General features: G+C 52.8%; 1 protein-coding gene across 3 annotated transcripts; it reads left to right on the forward strand.

Annotated features, from left to right (window-relative positions):
• Nucleotides 1-1,474: 1,474 nt before the first annotated feature.
• On the forward strand, nucleotides 1,475-22,825 carry TNS4 (tensin 4). 3 transcript variants are annotated; one of them, XM_081582113.1, is made up of 13 exons: nucleotides 1,475-1,564; nucleotides 5,413-5,941; nucleotides 11,952-12,375; nucleotides 13,493-13,917; nucleotides 16,135-16,221; nucleotides 16,551-16,676; nucleotides 18,119-18,211; nucleotides 18,304-18,381; nucleotides 19,566-19,637; nucleotides 20,328-20,529; nucleotides 21,323-21,391; nucleotides 21,649-21,675; nucleotides 22,157-22,825. In XM_081582113.1, exons 2-13 carry the CDS (start codon nucleotides 5,503-5,505, stop codon nucleotides 22,296-22,298), a joined length of 2,184 nt encoding a protein of 727 aa, XP_081438239.1. In that variant the 5' UTR covers nucleotides 1,475-1,564; nucleotides 5,413-5,502; the 3' UTR covers nucleotides 22,299-22,825. The 3 variants fall into 3 exon arrangements, with proteins under 3 accessions (XP_081438239.1, XP_081438240.1, XP_081438241.1); XM_081582114.1 differs by having other exon boundaries at nucleotides 20,361-20,529; XM_081582115.1 differs by lacking the exons at nucleotides 21,323-21,391; nucleotides 21,649-21,675; nucleotides 22,157-22,825 and having other exon boundaries at nucleotides 20,328-20,907.
• Nucleotides 22,826-23,590: the final 765 nt, after the last annotated feature.

Raw genomic sequence — 23,590 nt, forward strand, 5'->3', positions numbered from 1 at the left:
AGGAGGCTGAGGCTGGAATCAGTGTTCCTGAGACTGGCTTAAGGTAAAGGGAACAGCCGAATGTGAACCAAGAGGGTCAAATCTGCCAAGAAAGATTGTAACCCTCAGGCACAGGGTCACAAGCCTAGGGCTCCCAGGCCTGAAGAACCACTGCTAAAACTGTCCTTGGTGCCAGCCCCCAGGAACACAGCCAGGGCCAATGTCAGGACCCCCCACCCCATAACCTGTACCTTCCCCCTGAGAATCTTAGCAGCTGACTGCCCATGAATAAGGCTGCTGTGGGCAGTGTATGTTGGCTTGCAGCTGCACACACCCCAAGGGAGGGGCATCATTTTCTTCATTCAAAGACACAACTGCTCACCAAGCCACGGGCTGCTGGCTGTGTGAACACTCAGAGATGCCTTTCAGTGTCTTTCAGTGATCACCTTTCACTACTACGCTCAGCTGTGCTTCCTGGCCTCCGTCAACACAGGCCATAATGCCTCCGTGAAGCCACAGCACATCAAAGACTTTAAGGCCAGAAGTACTGGCCTTCTATTGAGCATCACAGGGGAACTGGGCAGCCCTCCCACCCACCCAACCCTAAGATAAGCCCCTGCTGGGATCACCCTGAGTCCCTGGGCTGGAGAGTGCGCCAGTTCCCTAGTTTCTGATCAACCTGCCCAGAGGGGTATGGCTTTACCACAGTCCCCCTCCCCCACAAAGTCTGGATGCCCCCTCACTACACTCTGGGATCGCTGGCACAGAACAGGAAGGGAGCTGGAGCTAGGGAGAGGGAATATCTGGACTTTGGGACTTTCTGCCATCACTCCCACATGGAACTTCCACCAGAATGTGCGGAGGGATAGGCCATGAGTGAATGAATGAAGCCCACCAGGGCGCTGAGCCCCCTCTCAAAGCCCTCCAGATACTCAGAGCCTCTTCTCGTTGAATTAGAAGCCTATTCCCAGACTAAGAAAAAAAGACAAGATCTGTGCCCAGCTTGAGTCCCAGCAGGCCCCTACGTGGTGCCTGTCACAGCATGACCCAGCTCAGAGAGCACAGAAGGGGCCTGAGGGAAGAGTCTCCTGCCCCTTGGCATCCTGCTCCCCCAAAGCCAATGCTTCACTCTCTGCTAGCTCTGCCAACCAACCCCAGGCCCCTTCCCTGGCTGGCACCCGGGTGAAGGGAATGCCTACAGCACACTTGGTTCTAAGAAGCCCTGTCCAAGCAGGGGTTCCCCTGAGCACTCAGCACCCAGGGAGGAGATGGGATGCTTAAGAGCCTCTCATACACACTCACACACCTGGCCCCAGTGCCCACCAGGGCCAGGCTTCCCTTCCCTGCCTGTGCCAGCCCCACCTGAGCTGGTCCAGACAGGCGGGTGGGGCCTGTGGGCTGTCAGGCCACGTGTAGGGCTGGCGGGGAGGAGGGAGGGCGGGGTTGGCCGGCTGCTCTTAAGGCGGGGCTGGAGGTGAAGGGCACCTCCCTTTACTCCTCACCTGGGCTCTGACGACCGCCTCACTTCGTCTGTCCCAGGAGCCAAGAGTGAAGGCAGGAGCGTCTTGCTCTCCCTGGACCCCAGGTAGGCACCTTTATTCTTCAAGGAGAAAAGAGGAGGAGGCTCAGTACCTTCAGCCAGCCCTTGCCCCGTTTTTCTCCTCTCCTGGGGCTCAGAGTGAAGGTGGAGACAGATAAGATGGTCCCAGGACCACAGACTCAAGTTCTGCACTTTGAGGGAACTAAATCTGTAGCCCTCAGTGTACAGGTGAGAGAACCAGGGTCTGGGGAGGGGAAGGAGTTTGCCGGGGGTCCTGAGACTTGGGAAGGGAAAGGACCCAGAACCTAGCCTCCTGCCCGCCAGCCCAGAGCCCTCCGGGCCTGGCCGTCAGCCCCCACCCCATGCTGGTTCATTCAGAGGCCACCGGGAATCCTGGAGTGGGAGGGAGAGGGTGGGCAGAGCAGGGGTAGGGAAAGGGCTTCACCGGTTCTTCAGGTCCCTGTCTACTGTCCCAGGTCTGCTTCACCGGGTCTGGGTGGGGACCACGGGACAATCAGAAGCCACTCTTCCAGCAGAGGGGTGGGGAGGGGATTGGGCTACTGAGGTGAGGCACTCTGGGGGACACTTGTCCTCCCCTATGCCATCCTCTCCCTCCACTGCCCTGGGCTTGTAGGAGGGAAAGAGTGAGTCAGGAGAAGAAGCTGGCAATGAAACTGACAAGGGGATTTGTCCAGGAATCAGGATCCCCCTGCCTCCAGAGCCCTTGGGAACAAAGGAGATTTGAGTCCCATGGGTGGACAGGACCTATAAATAAGACTGAGTTGGCTGGAGCCCTCCATTCCCACTATAGCCCCCCAACACTCACACACACAGTGCTGAGCCCAGAGGCCCTCCCCTCACCTTTCGAGCAGGAAGGAAAGAGCTAGAGAAGTGTGCTGGTGGGGACAGAAGAGAGAGTGTCCAGGAATAAAGGAATGAGACCAGCCTCTGCCCTGGGAGGTCTGGTGGTGCTTTGGGGAGTGTCAAAAATGAGAAGACTTCAAGAAAATCCCAAGGGGCTGCCTAAACTTTGCTCAATCTCAGGCCTGTCCCACTGGGTTCTAGAATCCCAGAAGGGGTGGAGAGAGGTGAAATGGATCTTAAATCTATGAAACAGTGGCACGGAGTGTGAGACTGGGAGCCAAGATCACCTGGGTTCAAATCCCAGTTCCACTATGGGTGCTGTGGGTTGTACGACCTCAGGCAAGTCCCTTAACCTCTGCAGCCCCATTGTAAGAGTACCTTCTTCAAAGAACCATTGAGAAAACAAACTGAGTACATTTTAAGTGTCTGTTACGATTGCATTCCCATTATACAGATGGGACAACTGAGGCCCAGAGAGGAAAGGACACTTGCCCAGCGTGGCATAAAAGCAGATTCCAAATCAGTAGGCAGACATCCTGGATCCTAGTCCTGGGGGAGGAACCAGGTACCCAGTGCATTCCCCAGAGACCATAACCCCAGGTCCTCTTTGAGGCACAGCCAAAAAACCTGCAGGGTGTGCAGAGATCCTGCCCCGACAAACCCAGGGCACTTGGAGCCAAAGCTCCATGTCCTTAGCTGCCCCCAGAAAGGAACTTGAAGGCCCGTTCCTTGTTCCCTTTCACTGCCATTTATAGACACGCTTCCCGAGCCTGAGATGTGCCTGCCCCCTCCAGGATCTGGCCAAGGAGAAGTCTAGCAGCAGGTCTAGCAGGAGCCATGAGGGAGAAAAGGGTTTTGATTTTTCTCATTAACTTACTGTGTTACCTTGGGCAACTCACAGTCCCTCTCTTGATCTCAGGTGTTTCTCTGCACTTGAACTCCATGTGATATAAGGAGTTAAGTGTCTAAAGTCCAGGCCTGAGTTTGAAACCCAGCTCTATCACTTTTCTGGATGTGTGGCTGACACAGATTTCTTAACCTCTCTGAATCTCAGTATCTTCATCTGTAAAATGGACTGGTAATAGGGGTGCAGTACTTCCTAGGGTTATGAGAGGATTAGACGAGTTATGATAGGGGAAGTCAGTGTCTGACACACAGTGAGTTCTCAGTAAATGGGAGCTATTATTATTTATTATTATGAAGGCATTATATTCTATATAAGCCCTGATTTCTAAGTAGTATTTAGAATTGTCCGATAGCTTTCACAAGCAGTATCTCACTGGTTCCACACCACCTTCTGGGAGGATATAGAGCAGGAATTCTTATTCCCATCTCACAGATGAGGAAACTGAGGGTCAGAGTGACACCTTAAAGAACTGTTTGAACTGGGGTTCAAATTCAAATTTCCAGACTTCAAAGTCTGCATTCATTTCATTTGCCCCAGACTGGTCTCAATGACTTTTCCAAGACTGAGGTCTAACTCTAAAGCAGAATGTAATAGAGGTATCTTGGAAAAAGAGAAAAGTGGAGTTGGGGAGTGCTAGGGGCAGGGGGAAGGCGAGGCTCAGGGCAGGCAGTCTTAGCACAACCAGCAAGTCCTAGCTCCTTACAGTTTTCTTGGCAGCCTCTGTTTTGGAACCTCTTACCTCCTGTTAGAAACTGCTAACATGTGGCATTAAGGCTAGACAGTGGGAAGAACTTCCCACAGTCAGGAAACCTGGGATGTCTCTTTCCCAGATGAGCCCCCAGGGAGTGAATATCATCTGATGATGTCACTCCTAAGCTCTAAACTATTCTGTGGCTCTCCATTGCCCTCAGGGTTGAGTCAGCACTACCAAACCCAGCCTGCAAGGTTCTACAGGGTCTGCCCAGCCTGCCTCCCCAACCCCAACTTTCCCTCCATTCACCCTAGGTTCCCTCTGTTTCCCAGATGCTCAATAACGTCTTGTGATCTCCTTGGTTCATCAGGCCTCTGAATATACCTGCCTCCTCACCCCTACCTGGTGTGCCCAGCCAGCTCCTATTTTTCATCCTTGTCTCCCTTTACATGTCCCTTCCTCCAGGACGTCCTCCCTGGCCTCCCCTACTCCCTGGCCTCCTCCTCTCCCCCTCCCTGTGCCCACTGAGTCCCTTCTGACTCCCCTCCTCCCCGATGACACTGTTGTGATTGCTCACCTGCTTGCTTGTCTGTTTCACCAACTGGCCCATGCTGAGTAGCCGCTAAATGCAGGGGCCCTGACATCACACAGCTGGGGTCCAATCCTACTCTGACACCCGTTGGCCAGACGACCTTGGGCAAGTTACTTAACTCTTTGTGTCTCAGTTCTCCCATTATAAAATGGAATAATAATAGCATCTACTTCATAGGGTTGTTATGAGGATTTTAAAAGGTTTTATACACCAGAGCCTAGGTACATATAATTACTCAATGAATATTAGCTGTGCTGTGCTAAGTCACTTCAGTTGTGTCTGACTCTTTGGGACCCCATGAACTGTAGCCTGCCAGGCTCCTCTGTCCATGGGATTTCCCAGACAAGAATGCTGGAGTGGGTTGCCATCCCCTCCTCTAGGGGATCTTGCCAACACAGGGATCTAACCTGAGTCTCTTACATCTCCGGCATTGGCAAGTGGGTTCTTTACCACTAGCGCCTCCTGGGAATCTGGAATTTTAGCTATTATTTATTTAAAAAGTAAGGCTGGAACATAGTAAGTAGCCATCAAACATCTATTGAGGTTATTTTATTTATCCATCACTTGCATACTGCTTATTATGTACTAGGCAAGTTCTAAGTATATTATAAATATTAACTCATTCTATAGACAAAGAAACTGAGGCACAGAGAAGTTAATTAACTTCCCCCAACGTTGCACAGCTAGTAAGTGGTGGAGCCAGGATGCAAACCCCAGGCAGTCTGGCTCCAGCAGCCATGCTTCTAAATGAGTGAATAAATGTGCCTTTGTTTAGAGGGAGGGGAAGCAGAGGTTTCATCTACAGAAATTACTCAGTTCCCACCCCCGGCTTCTTTCAGGTCCCAAGAGCTCCAGGTTGGCAAGTGACAACTGTGGGATGTGAATCTGGCTGGAAGCCAGAGGTAAACCACCAAGTCATTGCCCTCAACATGTCACAGGTGATGTCCAGCCCCCTGCTGGCAGGAGGCCCCGCAGTCGGCTTGGCTCCCTGTGAGGAACCCAGGAGGGCCCTGCATCCAGCCCCCAGCCCCAGCCTGCCGCCGCAGTGTCCCTACTACACCACAGAAGGCTGGGGAGCACAGGCCCTGATGGCCCCCATGCCCTGCAAGGGGCCCCCTGGCAGGCTCCAGCCAGCCCCACAGGCTGGAGCCAATGTCAGCTGCCTCCTGCAAGCCCCAGGGGAGCCGGTCTCAGGGACTCGGGAGGACCTTGACTCCTATATTGACTTCTCACTGGAGAGCCTCAACCAGATGATTCTGGAGTTGGACCCCACCTTCCAGCTGCTCCCTCCAGGGCCTGGCGGCCCCGAGGCCGAGCCCACCCAGAGCACTACCTTGAGGAAGAAAAAAGAAGAGCCTGAAGCCTTGGGTAAGGAACTGGGGCACAGGGCTGGGAAGAGGGCTTGGGGATCAGTCCTCATGAGGAAGGAATTTTCTATCAAATCAGAGGAACATGGAACGATGTCCTGTTGGGGAGTGCTGTGCAGCTCTAAACAAGTTTCTTAACCTCTCTGTTTCCTCTGCTCTATACAAGGGATAAATATAAGTAGTCATCACTGTCCAATTCTATTTGGTTCTTGAGTTTGGAAAGTGATGGATACCTGTTTTATGTAGTTTCCCAGAGAATTAAAATAAGCTAATACAGATAAGAATACTATACAATGCCATGCATATAAATAAGAGCTCGATAAATGTGTGGTCCCTGAATCTTAGTCTTCTGTGGTGTCTCTCTTTAGGTTCTAACTTGATCCCCTGAAATTTTTATAGGAATAGTATTTTCACCTCACCAGTAACAATAGATGTAAATAACTTCAAGTATAGACATAGTAAAATACTTAGAACATGATGCATTTTTGAGTATTTATTACTTTTGTTTTCAATATGTCATTACATTGTAAATTTATATAGTTTACTCTTTAGTAATGCCTAAAGCATCAAACTATATTAACTTACAATGTTTACATCATTTAGCAACCAGCTGAAAAAAATCTTGAAAATTTAACAATCAGCTTTTTTGAGCTAGTTCAAGCCAACTCCAAGATACCACCACCTCCATGATCGTCCAGAAATATCTGCATCTGGCTTCAGTTTCCCAAAGAGTTTCAAGTATACATTGAGGATGAGGATCATGGAGCAGCAGCCCCATTAGACAGGCTGGAAGACTGAGGCCTCAAGGGGTTTAAACAATCAGTGTGGGCTAGGGGATACAGGGAGGATTAGAGATGGGATCCAGGAGAATTCTGCTTATTGAGCATTTATCATTCTATCCAGGCACTTGTGTGTTGAGCAGTTAATAATTGAACCTTTGATAATAATAATTTGCTCCCTCCAATCCACCTCCGTGAGATGAATATTTTATCCTCATTTTACAAATGAAAAGACTTGGTTGATGGACTTGAGTGAGAAGCCAATGTAGCCTAACCACTGGAGTCGGGCAAACCTTACACAAGATGCTTACACTTCTTGGTGTCTCAGATTCTTCTTCTGTAAAATAGAGATGAGTTTTCACCTCAAAAGGTGTTGCAAGGATTAAAAGGAATAACATTTGATGGGTGTTTATCACAAATCCTGGGACACTGTAGGTCATGATCGGTGGTGGCTGTTTATAGTCAACATTGGAGTTGCATTTAGGACTAGCTCCAGGACAGTTTCAGACCCTGGGGTGGAGGTGAGCCCAGCACCCAGGTCCTCTGGCACCTGGGTTCCTGGGCTCTAGCCAGCCTTCTGCTCCTGCCCCCGGAGCATTGCCTGCCAGGCCTGTTAAATGAACCATCTCCATCCCTCAACAGTCTTTTGCTTCTTAAGGCCAGTTGTGGGCACGTCTATGCAGGAAAGATAGCTTGGGCCTAATTATCACTGGCAGGAGCAAGCCCGGGACTTTAATGCTCATGCCCCAAGGCAGGGCTTCCATGCACTCAAGGCCAACTGGGGTGAGAGCAGTCTCTGGGTAGCGTGCACATGTATGGGGTTGGGGTGTTGACAACAGGGCCCTTCCTCCAAGGGACCGATGGGCAGTAGTCTGCCTTCTCAGATGCTTAAAGCACAACCTGCCCCTGTGAGGATGTGACCACCAGACTTTTGGCAGCAGGGGGCGCCAGAGGGCAGCAGTGGTCCCAGGGTCCTGACGAAGCCACCTAGCTCCCCTTGATGGAATTTCTAAAAATCCTCTCCTCTTACCTCTGCCTGAACACCAGCGATGCCTGGGAGCTCACTACCTCCTACGATATCCAGAGGGTCAGCTCCCTGTTGGAAAGTTCTCTGCCACCACAAGAATAGCGAGAGCCTGCCCGTCACTGTGGTGACTGCACCGCTCTCCCCAAACCTTTCCCTCAGACCACTGCTCCTGGTGACAAAGCCCTCACCAGCCCCCAGCCCCTCAGTGAGTTTTCACCCAGGCAAATGTATCCGGTGTGTAGGGCCCCTCTGTTTGCACTCTCACTCAGCCTACTTTTGGCGTGTTGAGTGGAAGATGTTCTGTAATTGTGATGCTAGCAGACGTTCACAGCTTCTCTTTGTCCCAACTTGGCAGAATCAAAAGTTGAACACTGGCTATCCTATATTGATCCCTCCCTTAAAAATGTACAGAGGGATTTTTGTAAGCATGATCCCAGCGTCTACCCTGGGAAGGAGATAGTGGAAACCTCATTTACAGATGAGAAGACTGAGGCTCAGGGAGGGGAAGTGATGGCCACAGCCACACAGCTAGTGAGTGGTAGGTCAGCTCAAAGCCCAGGCCTCTGGGCTCCAAAGTCCATATTCTAACTTTTCTCTCTTTCTCCGAGCAAGTTTTCTGCCCTCCAAGGCTTCACTGAGTTTACACCCCACCCCGCCTCCAGTTTCTCTGCCTCTTGCTGACCTTCCTTCAGATTAACCAGAGGTGGGCCAGGGGCGGCATGGTAGTGGGGAGCAGGCATGTATCCTCCACCCCCAGGGAACACAGCTTCTAGAAGCAAACACCATATCCCCTCCTCTGCCACCCCTCCCCATCTTTGGAACAGGCCCCCATTTTATTTTCCAGAATTTCTGCCGGGCAAGGCAGTTTGCCAATCCCGAGTGAAGGGTGTTTAATAACCGGCTGTCCGCCCCCCACCCACCCAGGCCCCCCCTCCACCCACCCGGCCTGGTGCCGGCGCCTGCATCCACCCAGCACTGCTCAGACTTGCCCCACAGGCCTGTAAACAGCAACTGCACGCAGGTGAAGGGGCGGGGGCCCCACCACCCCAGCCACATCCACCTCGAGGCCAGGCTAGAGCAGCGGGAGTGACTCACAACTCCAGGACTGCTCCCTCCCTTCCTGCCCAGAGTCTGCTTGCTCTTGCTCGGTCCCTAAGCTAGGCCTTCGGGGGGCCTTTGGTCTCTCTTCACCAGGCCGAGAGACCCTCCCCAAAGCAGCTGAGTACCTACTTACAGACAAGGCCTTGGCCAAGTTTCCTGAAGAGCCTGTCTGCATGGAAGAGCTCCCTGCAGACAGAGCACAGGAGCAGGGATCAGTTTCCTCAACCCTTTCTGTAACATTATTCATGTATTTGTTTGGCTGCTCTTAGTTGTGCCATGCAGGACCTTCGATCTCCACTGCAGCATGTGGGATCTTTAAACTGTGGCCTAGGGATCTAGGGCCCTGCATCGTGAGAGTGCAGTCTTAGCTACTGGACCACCAGGGAAGTCCCTCCTCAACCTCTCTGAGCCTTGATTTCTCGTCTGACATGGAATTAAGAATGTTTCCTGCCTCAGTCAAGTTGTCATGAGGGTCAAATGAGCTAACACAGGTAATATGCCTGTGGCAGCCCACAGTGCTCAGTAAATACCAGCCTTTGTTTTAAAAGGTGCAATAAATCTTAGCTCTACCCTTACATTTCTCCGAGCCTCAGTTTCCTGCACTGTAAAAGCAGTGCTTGCTGGCACTGGGCATAAGGGCAGTCTTGAGGTTTGAGAGGATTAGAAGCGTAAACACTGTGAAAGTGAAAGTGTTAGTCACTCAGCCGTGTCCAGCTCTTTGTGAACCCATGGACTGTAGCCCACCAGGCTCCTCTGTCCATGGAATTCTCCAGGCAAGAATATTGGAGTGGGTACCCATTCTCTTCTGCAGGGGATCTTCCTGACCCAGGGATCGAACTCAGGTCTCCTTCATTGCAGTCAGATTCTTTACCATCTGAGCCACCAGGGAAGCCCATAAATACTATAAAGACCTATTTAAAAAAAAAAAAAAAAGGTTGTGCTTGCCAACCTTGCAGAAGAATCTACCCCATTCCAAAATTTCCCTTTCAGAGCCCACAATACATTGCACCAAATATTCTCTCACCCTCAGCAGTGGGACCCCCACCTTAGCCAGAGTATTAACCAACTGGCCAATACTGCCCCCCAAAAGCAAGCGGGCAGGAGACGCTCTTTGAAGCCCACCATGGACCAGGCTCCAGGCTCCATTCATCAGTGTATCTCATCCTTACCAGAATCTTGGGAGGTTGGTTTTAGATCCTCACTTTACAGATGAGGAAACTGAGGCTCAGAGCAGTTAGGAAAATTACCTGATGATTTTTGGCGGGAAAGTGGCAAAGCCAAGACTTACACCTAGGTTTGTTTGTCGACAAAGCCGGGCCTGTTCCACCCCCTGGGACAGCATGCCCAGGTTGACCTGCCAGCCTCCCCCCTCCATCTGATGCAATCCTCCACCCCTACCCAGCCCAAGCAGGCTCAGACAGAGGCAGTAACCATGAGCAGGGCCAGAAGGTCCTAGCCCGGAGTGGGCTGGGGCAGGCAGGGATTTCAGGGGTGGTGAGGGGGGATGGTGCATGCACCAGAGCCCAAGGGGGTGGGAGGATGGCAGATGGGAGCTGAGGGTACAGTTTCCCACTGACTCTGCCCTAGTTTTCATCCTGGGAAGCCCGAGATAGGACTCACAACCCTCTAGAAGGGAGCAGCTCAATGACCCCCATCGTTCACCACTTTTCCAAGAACAGCACCGAGAACAGCTCCCCTCCCCCAAGTCAGGAGGAGAGGTACCCATCCCCCCATGGGGAGAACCAGAGGGTGCCCCCACTCCAGGGAGGAACAAGAGTCCTAGGTGCCCCCACCGGGGAATGAAAGAGCATCAGAGTGAATCAGCAGCCTCGGGTGCTAAGAGTCTATAGCTCAGCAAGGCAGGCAAGCCCTGCCCCTAGGGAGTTCTCGTGCTCAAGTGTACCCTAACGCTGACTTGTCAAACTCCAAGGTGCACCCAGCTCCCCTGGGATTTTGCTAAGATGCAGATTCTGATTCAGTAGGCCTAGGGTGGAACCAGAGAGTCTGCACAATCTCCCGGCTCCCTGGTGAAGGGGTGCTGAAGGGCCAGGGACCACAGCGGTGCAGTCCAGTGCACAATGAAAACACCTAGGGAGCTAAGCTAACACCCTGAGGCCTGGGCCCACCCCTGGAGGTTCTGGTCTAACTGGCACCGGATGGAGCCTGAGTTTTAGGACTTTTTGAAGCTCATCTGGTAATTCTAGCGTGCAACCAAGCTTGAGAATCCCTGTCTCCATTGCAGGCATAGACAGAGAAACCGCTTTCACCGGCCTGAGTAATAGAGGCATCTCAAGATGTGACCGGTGCAGTCATTCTGGCTGGGGAGTGGGACACACACGAAGGAGAGGGTCTCTCAGTTTTAAAGGGCTTACTGTGTGCCAGACACTGTGCTGTGCCACCTACATTCATCTCAGTTCATCCTTACTGTAACACCAAGGGGCTGGGTATAGCCACCCAATTCTATAGGCCTGGAAACTGAGGCTCTAGGTGGTCAAGTCACTTGGCCAAGCTCTCAGAGAGCAAGGGGCAGAGCCAGATTTGAAACCCAGGTCTGTCTGACTCCAAAGCCCGTGTTCGTGTCACTGTCTCTCTCCACCCAAGGGCAGTTGTCACAGAGAGGGTGACATTGAAACTGGTCCCTGAAGGTGAAGCTGGAGGCTGATCCCGATTCCAACAAACATCTCTCTGGGCCTCAGTTTCCTCATCTGTATCAGAAAGGGTAGTGGTCCAGTGGTTAAGACTCCACACTTCCATTGCAAGTTACATGGGTTTGATTCCTGGTTGGGGCACTAAGATCCTACATGCCGTGGGGCATAGCCAAAATTTTTATATATATGCTTGCTAAGTTGCTTCAGTCGTGTCCCACTCTTTGCGACCCCATGGACTGTAGCCTGCCAGCCTCCTCTGTCCATGGGATTCCCCAGGCAAGAATACTGGAGTGGGTTGCTGTGCCCTCCTCCAGGGGATCTCCCCAACCTAGGGAGGAGATGGCAGTGTCTCTTAATGTCTCTTAATGTCTCCTGCATTGGCAGGAGGGTTCTTTACCATGAGCACCATCTAGGAAGCTCCCTGGTTTCACCGATGCTCTGCTTCTCTCCCCAAAGATATAAAGTACATCGAGGTGACCTCCACCAGGTCAAGGTGCCACGATGGTCCACGGAGCTGCTGCAGCCCTTCTGTCACCCCACCCTTCGGCTCCCCACGCACTGGTGGCCTCCTCCTTTCCAGAGACCTCCCCCGAGAGACTCGAAGCAGCAGCGAGAGCCTCATCTTCTCCGGGAGCCAGGGAAGGGGGCACCAGCGCCCCTCTCCCCCCTCGGCAGCTCCCTCCTCTCACCCCCCAGCGTCTCCCAGCATCTCCATTCCTGGCATGGGGAGCAAGGCCTCAGGCCCCCATGGCTTGGGCTCCCCACTGGTGGCTTCCCCAAGCTTTGAGAAGGGGCTGGGGGGCCAGGGCCCACAGTTGAGCAGCAGGGTCTCCATGTTGTCAGGCAGCCCAGCGTCTGATGTCAGCTATGTGTTTGGAAGGTAGGTAACTCCCACTACAGCTTCTGATGTTGCCTTCACCACACACACACACACACACACACACACACACACACACACACACGCATCCTAAATCAGACATCCTGCTCTTTCTGAGCAAAATCTGGAAATGTACCAAAAATAAAAATGAATGTTCTCTTTTATGCCATTTGGCTCTCAAGCTTCCCTCAAGCATTTAGAATATCATTCAATACAGGAAAATCTCGACTTCTATTTACCTCCTGGGAAAAGAACTACTGCATTAATGAGGCTCACCTGTATCCTGTCCAGCCCTGCTATCGCCCATCTGTAGGAAGATGTCTTTAAAAAAAAAAAAAAAAAAACCCAAAACACAGAATATAAACCGAATCGAGGGTCTGGGAAAGCTTCCTTCATCTTTGTTCCTGGCAAAACCCAGCAGGAAGGAAGCCAACCTGGTGGGGCATTATTTACAATCGCCCCAGCCCAGTTCTCTGTAGGCTTCTGAGCAGAGCCACACACTCACCCATCTTTCCCTGGAAGAGCAAACCACAGGACCTCTGTCCCCCATACCAACTCCAAAGCCACTGTGCCCAGGCAGTCCCTGGCAAGGAGACTGGGATTCCACACCCATGCGTTGGCATGGGCCTCTGAGCTCAGGGAGAAGCCTGGTTGGCTGCAGAGCTGACCTCTTTCTCTTCCTCCAGCTGGAGAATTCCCTCTGCATCAGTCATGGACATAGTTCAGCCCAGGTCCAGCCTGTGTGCCGGACTCTTAGGAATGCTTGGGGTGGCCGGGTAGGGAAGATGGCTGGTATGACAACTCAGTTGGATCACGTGGCTGGGAAGGCAGAGGGAACAGAGTCCAGCCTAAGCCATGAGACTTGCAGGGGGCAGCCCACTGGCTACTTTAACTGACCACAGACCCTACATTGCAGGTACACTCCTGTATCCTTCAGCATCCCTTAGGGCTCAGATGGGCTCTGGGGATGGGGTTGGGGGGACAGGTGGGTGAAGTATGCAATTCTCTGACCAAAGCCATAGGCATCTACATCATTAAATTCCAGAGCCCAGCTCTGACCCCAGACAGTCCACTCCCACCTCCTAATCCTCTGCCTTTCTGGTGCTCTCTCCTCTCACAGCAGCCAGTCCCTCCTCCACTCCAGTATCTCCAGCCATCAGTCATCATCTAGATCCTTGGAAAGCCCCACCAGCTCTTCCTCCAGCCTCCACAGCCTTGGTCCAGTGTCCCTGTATACGAGAGCCAGTGACCTCCAGGTCCCCAGCAATGCCACCCCAAGCATGGGCCAGCCCAGAGCAACCTGCTCCCCACCACTGGCCAAGGAACATGCCAGCAGCTGCCCGCCATCCATCACTAACTCCATGGTGGACATACCCATTGTGCTGATCAATGGTTTCCCAGAGCCAGGATCTCCTCCATCCCAGAGCACCCCAGGACCCCAGGACTTTGTCCGTCCTGGGGCTACTTCTTCCAACACGCCCTGTCTAGCCACCAGGAGCCACAACCAGACCCTGCCAGAAGCCGCTCTCACCACATCCCCGGAGGGTAAGTTGTAAACCAATCAATACCTCACGCATTGTAAGGTTTGGCTAATGGGGAACAGACAAAGCACCAAGGCGTTTCTTCAAGAGCGGGTCAGTACACTGATTAAGTACCTACTGTGTGCCAAGCACCGTGCCACTTAATAGGGGCACAATCTAGAAAGAGAGGGGGGAAAAACCCAAAGGGTTATTGCAGAGTAAGATAAACACAGAAGTAAAGAGATGTTCTGAGTCTTGTGAGGCTACAGAGGAAGGAGTGAGCCTTTTTGAGCCTTTTTAACCTGGAGAAGTGGGGAGGCCAAAAAGCAGATCAAAAGTTCATGGCCAGAGCAGGAGAGGAAGGGCTGCCCCAGCAGAGGGAACAGCCGGGCCAGAGGTACGAAGGTGTGGAAGCACATGGCATGTTTAGAAAGTGACTGGGATGTTGGGTGCAAGGTGAGGTCATTGGGAGTAACTTGGGGCCAGATTGGGAAAGACCTTGAATACCAAGCTGAAGAGTAAACTTTACCCTTTAGGGACCAGGAGACCCTCAGAGACTCTCAAACCGGAGAGTGATGGACTCAGAGGCGCATGCTCAATCCATCACTCTGGCAGCTGCGCGACAGAGGAATTGAAGGGCTTGTTGGCCAGGCAGGGAGAGCAGTTTTTATTTGGTTCTGTTTGGGTTTTCATCACGAAGTGGTCCAGGGCGAGACAGAGGGTGGAGGAGAGTGGACAGAGCCAGGAGACCCTCAGGATATGGAAGCAGCAGGCTGGGTGACTAACCCAGGAGAGGGAGAGTCAGTCCTAACTCTGACGCTGGCAGATGACGAACACGGGCAGGGGGAGGATAGGGTAACGGAGACAATGCATTCCAATTCAGACAGCTAAAAACCACAAAACAGCAACCACCCTCCTCCCTGTAGTCGCGAACTACAGGCATTCAAAAAGAACAAAGCCAACCAGAGCCCAAAGCAGTAAACACAGAGGCTAACCGTTAGCACCCTGGGGTACCTCTCTCCCAGGAGCAGAGCCCCCCACTGAGCCCCAAGGACAGGAGGCCTGCTTGCCTGTGGCTCAGTCATCTCCTTCCCGGGCTCTCAGCCCTCCCACGGCCACAGACATCAAGGTACTCCTAGGGGGTGTGAAATGCTCCCTCTAGCCCACTGCTCGCTCCCACCCACGATGCCATGTCAATGAGAACAAGCGAAAATGAGGTGACAAGTATGCCTTTGAACATTTTCCTAGGACAAATCGTTTGCAGATATCAGTACATTTTTTATAATGAGTTATTCTCAACTGGCAGTAATACACCTTTTCAAGATGCCGAAACCGAGAACCACCGCTCTCTGCCTTTGTGGTTGTTGTTCAGTCACTATGTCAAGTTCAATTCTTTGCGACCCCATGAAGTGCAGCCAGGCTTCCCTGTCCTTCATGGTCTCCCGGAGTTTGCTCAAACTCATGTCCATTGAGTCGGTGATGCTGTCCAACCATTAGGGACCCAGGGAAATGGGGGGCATTTTCACATCTCAAAGAGCACATTTATTTGGCCTGGGGATATCCCCATCCGGGGTCGGCGATTCCCGGATAATCACTCATTATCCCTGGGATCTTAGCAAATTCCGCAAAATATTCTCAGGACAAGATTCAGTTTCATTTCCAAGTTGTTGGAGCATTACAGACCCTCACGGGACTTTTGGTTCACTCAGTTCCCTCTAGGTTTCGGGAGGGAAAGAGCCATCCCAGATCAGAATCCGACTCCACCTCCTGACTCCTGGATGCTCTTCTGCCCGAATCTGCTGTCTTCCTTTCCTTTCTCCTTTTCTTTCATTTTCTTTTGCAAACTGAACCTCCCCCGCCCCCTGCCACCAAGACACTCATAGGATTATTAAAGGGGAAGAAAAATGTGAAATCAAGCAAATGATGCATCTCAGAATCTTTTATTTATCCCCTGTTTCTGTCTCTACTGCATAATATTCAATTTGAGAAACTGTTTCTCATTGAATTGAGTTTTTAATCTATTTGTTTGTGATCCATTACCAAGGATAAAAGGGTAGACTCCTAGATGGCACCAAGCCCTGGGATTCTTCTGATGGATTTTGCCCCTTTTGGGAGCAGGAGATACGGTGGAGTAGGGATAGAGGAGGATGGGTTGAATGGGACCACTGGGCAGAGAAAGGGGAGGGTCTCTCAGTTCCCCTCTATCTGGCCTACAGGGTTCCCCTCCCCTGTCTGTCTCCAGGTCCTGCCAGGGACATGCAGCCCACCATGAAGTTTGTGATGGACACATCTAAGTACTGGTTTAAGCCAAACATCTCCCGAGAGCAAGGTAAAATGAAGCCCCGATTCAGGGACTGAGTGACCCAGGAATCAAGTCTGGGTCCCGGCACCCTGCATCAGGCAGATGGGGCTCTGGATTCATGCAGAGGAGGGAATGGAATGGCAAATGGCAGGTCCAGGGGAGGGGGTGTCCTGCGAACCCCATGACCCAAGGAAATAACGACTGCAGCAGGAACGGTGGAGGTTAGACAACAGAAAGGACTTCCTGGGAACCAAAGGCGATTCTGTACCATCTGCTCTATGAGGACCCAATGGGGCTGAGGCAGGGAGGGTGTCCTGGTGGGGTAGTGACTGTCTCTGACCCAAGGATTGTTCCAGCCATCGAGCTGCTGAGGAAGGAGGAGCCAGGGGCTTTCATCGTGAGGGACAGTTCTTCATACCGGGGCTCCTTCGGCCTTGCCCTGAAGGTGCAGGAGGCCCCCACACCTGCCCAGAGCCGACCAGGTAGGCTGTCTGTGCATTTGATCAAGGCCTCTTAGAGGCACCAGGGTGTGGTGGGTTCCAGTCCCAGCTCTGCCGCTCATTTGCAGGGTGACCTTGGGCCATTCCCATAATGACTCCTGGGAGGATGGACCTTGGCACCTTCCCAGGGGCCTCCCAGCACTGAGGCTCCCCAAGTCCCCAGACTCCTTGCTTTATCCTCCAGTGGGAAGAAGAGGAGGGTCCCAGCCCCTCTCCAGCCTGATCTCTTCTGGTATCCATCTCTGTCCAGACCAGATTTCTCACAAAGGAATGTAATGTAGTAATAACATGTGAAAATGAGACCTTTTTGGTTTGGGTCTGTTTTTCTCAAATAAGTAACTAGTAACATTTTATATCAAGTTCATAAAGTTTGATTTTTTTTCTCCATGAATTCAATTTATTTTTATAAGTAAATACTGGGTTTTATGAGCTTCCCCAGTGGCTCAGTGGTAAAGAATCCACCTGCAATGCAGGAGATGTGGAGACCTGGGTTCGATCCCTGGGTTGGGAAGATCCCCTGGAATAGGAAATGGTAACCCACTCCCAGTATTCTTGCCTGAAAAATTCCACAGACAGAGGAGCCCAGTGGGCTACAGTCCACGGTGTTGCAAACAGTTGGAAACAACTGAGTGACTAAACAACAGTAACGTGTGTGCTAGCTCAGCCCCTGTGGTCTTACACACAACACACGTGGATGGAGCATCCACTCTACCCCAGGCACTGTGCAAGGCACCAGTGAAACCTCATTGAGGACAGAGATAGGAATAGACTATTGCATTACAGGGTTCCTGGGTCACAGCCCTTCATCGAAGGCCCAGGATTGTAGCTGTTACACAAGGAATGGATGAGGGAACTGACACTCCCAGAGGGAGTTAATGACCCTTGAGCAAGCAAGTAATAGAGCAAGAAGATAAAAACCCCAAGTCCACATTCTCTACACCACACCTCTCTGTTCAAATAAGAAAGTGACCTCTGGGCAGCGTTAGTTATCAAGGAAGCCCTACCAAGGAGTCCAAGGAAAGCAGGAAGCTGTGGGCTGGTAGAGAAGCCAGGGGTGTGGTCCCCCCTCCCAAGGCCAGCCTGGCGCCAGCAGGGGCCATCTAGTGGAGAATAATAGCACCTGGGAGGGAGTAGGTAGGGGGGGCGGGAAACCCAGCCCAAGAGTTATTGAAACCAAGAGCAAGGTCTCCTGAAAAAAGAATTGCACGTGTGCATACTAAGTCACTCAGTTGTGTCCTACTGGACACAGAAGGCTTTGAACAAAGATGTTGTTGGCACCTCCCTCATGGGAGGCCTCGAGGATAGGATACCTACCTGCAGTCCCACCCAGAGGCAGGGGGATGGACAAGTTAACCTCTGGATGGACTGGAAGAGGTAGATCAGGAAACGGGTTGCACTTCCATCCACACGCTTTCTCTGTCCAGGGGAGGACAGCAGTGACCTCATTCGCCACTTCCTCATTGAGTCTTCCGCCAAAGGGGTGCATCTCAAAGGAGCAGACGAGGAACCCTACTTCGGTGAGCTGAGCCTCTCCAGCCCTCAGGCCCCTTCCAGGCAGGGTAGGTGGCCTGAGGAAGGCTCCTGATGCAGGGCTTCTGTTTCCGCACAGGGAGCCTCTCTGCCTTCGTGTGCCAGCACTCCATCATGGCCCTGGCCCTGCCCTGCAAACTCAGCATCCCGCAGAAAGGTGGGCTGGGGCTCCACGCCTGTTCGTTCTCAGGGGTCACCTCTCACCTTACTTAGGGATCATGTTAGTGTCCCAGTGAAAAGTACATGCTCTGGAGTCTGTCCACATCTCCACCTCCTAGCTGTGAGCATCTGAGAAGATCAACATCACTGAGCCTCTGTTTCCTCACCTATGAAATGGGCACAGTTAGCATCACACCTACTTCTAGGCTGGGTGGAGGTTGGGGGTGAAATGAAAAAGCTCAGGCAAGGCTTTTGGCACAACGCCTGGTGCTGAGTCAATGTTTGAGAAATAGCAGCTCTGTTTCAGGGAGGAGGAAAGAAGCATAAATCTGCCCATTCGGCCAGGTTTGGTTTTTACTTCCAGGTCCAACCTTTACTGGGCACCCCCTCCTCCATTCACACCTCACTCCAACCCTGTGAAGTAGTCATTGCTGTTGCTGTCCCCATTTCACAGATGAGAAAAGGAAGGGTCGAATCTGAACCCAAATCTCTCTTACTGTCTTTTTCCGAAGTGTTCAGGGAGCTAACAGAGAACAAAGGTATAGACAGCTGTTTCATGAAACTCAAGGAAGAGAATTATGAGGAACAAAGAAATGATCAATGAGTGAAATTCGGGGAGAAAGAAAGAAAAGGAAGATTCGAGGCATTAAGTAACTTCCCCAAGGGCACAGAGTCAAACCCTCCAGCCCAAGTCTCCAGGGAGCCCTCTCCAGAGCTTACAGCCGGCACACCACCGGGTGCGCCCACATCTCAGGGTGTGCAGGAGAGCTGTAGGGGGCTCAGGGAGAGGAGCAGTCAAGGCCAAGGGAGCCCCAGGTGTGGTGATGGTGAGAGCCTCCCTGCTTTCTGCAAAAAAAAAAAAAAGGCCTGTGTTTGGGGCAAGGTTCGAAAGAAGCAGGAGGTCAAAGGCCTCTGAGGCCAGAGCCAGAGGCCAGTCCAGGAGCTAGAGGTGGGAGGGGGAAGGAGGGATCAAAAAATTTGCCAGCTAGGCTTTAGGGGAGCTGAAGGCAGCTCCGATTGCCTAATTACAGGAATCACACCTGGTTTCTCAGCCAAGTTACTTCCTGAAGGTGGGGGCGGAGGTGGGACCCATTTGAAGGGCTGAATGAGGCCTGTTCCTAGGATGGGGGTCCACTGACTGCACCCCCACCCCTGGGGGCCTGTTCCTTTGCTTTGGCTCAGAATTGGGAGGTGGAGATGGGGCCTCAGACCCCTCTGCAGACGGCCATGCCTCCTGTCTGAAGAAATGTGCGGGTGAGTGGGGGGCAGGGTGGGGGGAAGGCTTGGCTGTGCCCTGCCCCATGGCACCTCCTAGCCCTGTGCAGGCACATGCAGGTCCACACATGTTTCCCATTGCAACTTTATTTCTCCATCTTTAACAAGGTGCCACATTCTTCCCTCTGCCTGTAAACCAGGAGATGAGAGGCTGAGGGCAGCTGGTCAGGAGGAAGAGGGGCAGGAGAGGAGGGGCGGGCATGGAGAGGCTTAGAGCCCATCCTGCATATGGGGGGCACACATGGATGAGCTAGGTTCTCTCTGGGTCAGAAGGGCCTGGCCCTGGAGAGGGCATCCTCCATGGAGTGTCAGGTCTGAGTCCTGGGGGTGGTTATATGGGAAGGGTCACTTTTCATCACATCCAAGGGCCAAGCATGGGTCAGCACTTGGGTGAGTGACAGCTCCTATTCCGTGCCCTGAGCAGCTCCTATTCCAGCTCCTATTCCGGCTCCCTCCCCATTCCTATCTCCTCTCTTCTCTCAGCTAGGAGCCAGGGCCCTGGGGTTGGGGGTGAGGGGTAGGGGTGGGGGCAACACCAGCCATGGGACAGAAGGAAGGTTTGCCTGGACGCCCCTACACACAGGGCAACATCTCCTTGCCCCTTGCTGGAGGTCCAGAGGCCAGAGCAATGCAAACAGTGACCTCCACTCACCCAGTGGATTCTGGTAGTGCCCCAGCACAGTATCTGCACCCGCCCCCCAGGTTGCCATGCCCTGTACCTGAGCTCCGTGAGCGTGGAGACCCTGAGCGGAGCCCTGGCCGTGGAGAAGGCCATCTCGGCCACCTTGGAGAGGGATGTCCTCCCCACGCCCACCGTGGTCCACTTCAAAGTCACCGAGCAGGGCATCACCCTGACTGACGTCCAGAGGAAGTAAGGGACTTCCCTTGTCCTGGAACTGCGGGGCTGGGCAGGGTGAGCTGGAGGGGATGGCTGAGGTGGCTGAGGTGGAGCAGTGGTGGAGCTAGAGTTCAGGCTCCTGGACCTAATGAGTTCAGTGATGTGCTGAGTGACTCCAGACACGTTCTCTGCCTTCTCTGGGCCTCGGTGCAATGACTTCCTACCGAAGCCCCACTTCATCGTGACTGATGGATTTGGAATTAACAGCAGTCATTGGGCACTGATTAAATCTGTATCCACTGATGGAACATCTCCTGTAGGCCAGACGCTGGCTGACCAATGAGATTGCTCCTTCCCAGGATCAGGGATTCAGTCCAGCAAGATCCCAGCCCTGGGCTGGAGGAATAAGAGATGACCAGCCATAATTGCATGCTTAGTCATTTCAGTTATGTCTGACTCTTTGTGACCTCATGGACTGTAGCCCACCAGGCTCTTCTGTCTGTGGGATGCTCCAGACAAGAATACTGGAGTGGGTTGCCATGCCCTCCTCCAGCAATTTCTACCCTCAAATCATTAAATGACACAGTGGGCAATTGGGTGGGTTGGTAGAAAACCCCAACACATAAGACAGAAGGCAGATGACCTTCATGAAAGGAGAGAAATACAAACATGTGCCCGGGTCCAGCAGTGAAAAGGTCACAGCAGGCTGTCAGGGGTCATGGAACTAGGAAGCTCTTGGAGGACAGGAAGCTGGAGATGATGGAGGTGGGGCAGGACGCTGGGATGGGTTCTCACCTGCTCCCCTTTCCTCCCCACCTCCTCCCAGGGTGTTTTTCCGGCGCCATTACCCCCTTGCCACCCTCCGATTCTGCGGCATGGATCCCGAGCAACGGAAGTAAGTTCAAGACTGGGCCAGACTGTAAAGGCCAGCCAGGGTTTAGCTGCCCGTTGACTCTGGGATTGGGGTCCCAGACAGAGCCTCTGAACCTCAAGGGGTGAGGAGCAATAGAATGAGGGGAGGGGAGCACAGTGGGGATAGAGGAAACACAGCTGGCCATTATAAGCTCCTCCCACCCCACAAGGCTCAGCCGGAGTTCTGTGAAATGGAGCGGAGAATCAGTACCCAGGACTGTCTTTGTTCCTCTCCCACAGGTGGCAGAAATACTGCAAGCCCTCCCGGTAAGGCCTTCCTGTCCACTCAATCAGTCACCATGAGAGGTCTCCCTGGGGCAGGCCCCGGACCCAACACGGGGTGGGAGTCAGGGAAGAAGGGAGGCCCCACGCTGACCTTAAGAGCCCATGGGTTTGTACAGGCCCTGGCCCTCTGGGAGTCACCAGTCTGAATGGGGCAGACATGAACCTGGGAGCGCCATCTTCTCAGGGAGGCACAGGCTTTCATCTGGAGGGACCCTCCAGTCTGCTGGGGAATACAGGTCCTGTCCTCAGGGGCCCCCATTCCAAAGGAGAGAAACCCAGATCTTAAACTCAGGGATCTCCCAGTCTGACAGGGGAGGCACATCCTCCCCCTAGGAAAGCTCCCATCATGACGAGGTGCTGGGCTGGGGAAGGGCAGGAAGGAAGGTTGTACAGGCTGAGTTCCCCAGCTCCCAGTCTCGTGCCTCCCTGGGCTCTCTTCACCCCAGCTCTCCTCTCCCATCAGGATCTTTGGGTTTGTGGCCAAGAGCCAGACCGAGTCCCAGGAGAATGTGTGCCACCTCTTTGCGGAGTATGACACGCTCCAGCCTGCCTCGCAGGTCATCAGTCTGGTGGGTGCTCTGCTGCAGGACCCAGAAAGGATGTAGAGGAGGGAGCTTCCTGTGTGCCTTCCCAGACATCCCAAGGGGCTTGTTCAGGATCCCCCCTCTGCCCTAACCAAGAAGCCTCTCACCACACTGATGGACCAATCCACTGGACTGGAGGAGAACGGTACCAGGTTGAAACCCTTGAACTCACTATGACCTTCAGCAGCGACCTTCATCCAGATCCCCTTCCCTCCCGGGGTTCAATCTCTTCAGCCTTAAAGGAGCAGGACTTCCCTGGTGGTCCAGTGGTTAAGAATCTGCCTGCCAATGCAGGGGACAGGGGATCGACCCCTGGTCAGGGAAGATTTCACATGCCGTGGAAAAACTAAACCCGTGCTCCACACCTACTGAGCCCACGCTTTAGAGCCTGTGCTCTGCAATGAGAGGCCACCACAGTGAGAAGCCCACACACTGAAACTAGAGAATAACCCCTGCTCGCCACAACTAGAGAAAGCCCGCCACAACTAGAGAAAACCCATGCACAGCAGTGAAGACCCAGTGCAACCAAAGATAAATAAATAAATAAATGTTTTAAAAGGATACTTTAAAAAAACAAAAGGAGGCAACAGACAGGATCAGCTGTTCATCTCGGACATCTGTGGGTACCTTAACAAGCTCCCTGTGATTCTGAAGCAGACCCACATCTGAGAACCCGGCATGAAAATAACCTCTGAAGACTCCTGACTCTGTCAGTCTGGACACTACCAACACAGCAGCTTGAGCTAGAGGCCTGTGACCCTCGTTTCATGGCAAACAGCAGGTGCTGGGTAGGGACCCAGGGGCCATGGCCAGAGGCTGGCCTGAAAGCAGATGGTTGGCAAGGATTGAGGACCAAAGGGGGCCTCCGCGGTGGTTCAACAGTAAAGAATCTGCCTACAATGCAGGAGATGCAGGAGACGCAGGTTCGATTCCTGGGTCAGGAAGACCCCCTGAAGGAAGGCATGGCAACCCACTCCAGTATCCTTGCCTGGAGAATCCCATGGACAGAGGAGCCAAGTGGGCTACAGTCCACAGGGTTGCAAAGAATCGGACACGACTGAAGCGAGTTAGCCCACAAGCACGCACACACAAGGACCAAAGGAGGGATGGACTGACTCTCTTTCCCTCCTTATCTGTTCCTTTCCCCATTTCCTTGACAGCTTCTTGAGCTGCTATTCCCAGGACAGAGCTAGATCCGCCTGTCCTGGATTCTACAGGCCAACGTGGCCATGGTTGTTTGGCAGGTAAGCACATGGGAACTTGCCCTTGTGGTCAAAAAAGGTGATCCAGCTGTCCTTAAGATCTTGATGTCT

This window comes from Giraffa tippelskirchi, chromosome 3 (genome assembly GCF_054371585.1).
Source record: "Giraffa tippelskirchi isolate mGirTip1 chromosome 3, T2T-mGirTip1v1.2.pri, whole genome shotgun sequence".
NCBI classification, from domain to species: Eukaryota; Metazoa; Chordata; class Mammalia; order Artiodactyla; family Giraffidae; genus Giraffa; species Giraffa tippelskirchi.

Coding starts and splice junctions, on each gene's coding strand:
- TNS4 (XM_081582113.1), top strand. CDS start 5,503: ATGTCACAGGTGATGTCCAGCCCCCTGCTGGCAGGAGGCCCCGCAGTC. Junction 5,942..11,951: donor AGAAGAGCCTGAAGCCTTGG/GTAAGGAACTGG, acceptor CTCTCCCCAAAG/ATATAAAGTACATCGAGGTG. Junction 16,222..16,550: donor AAACATCTCCCGAGAGCAAG/GTAAAATGAAGC, acceptor GGATTGTTCCAG/CCATCGAGCTGCTGAGGAAG.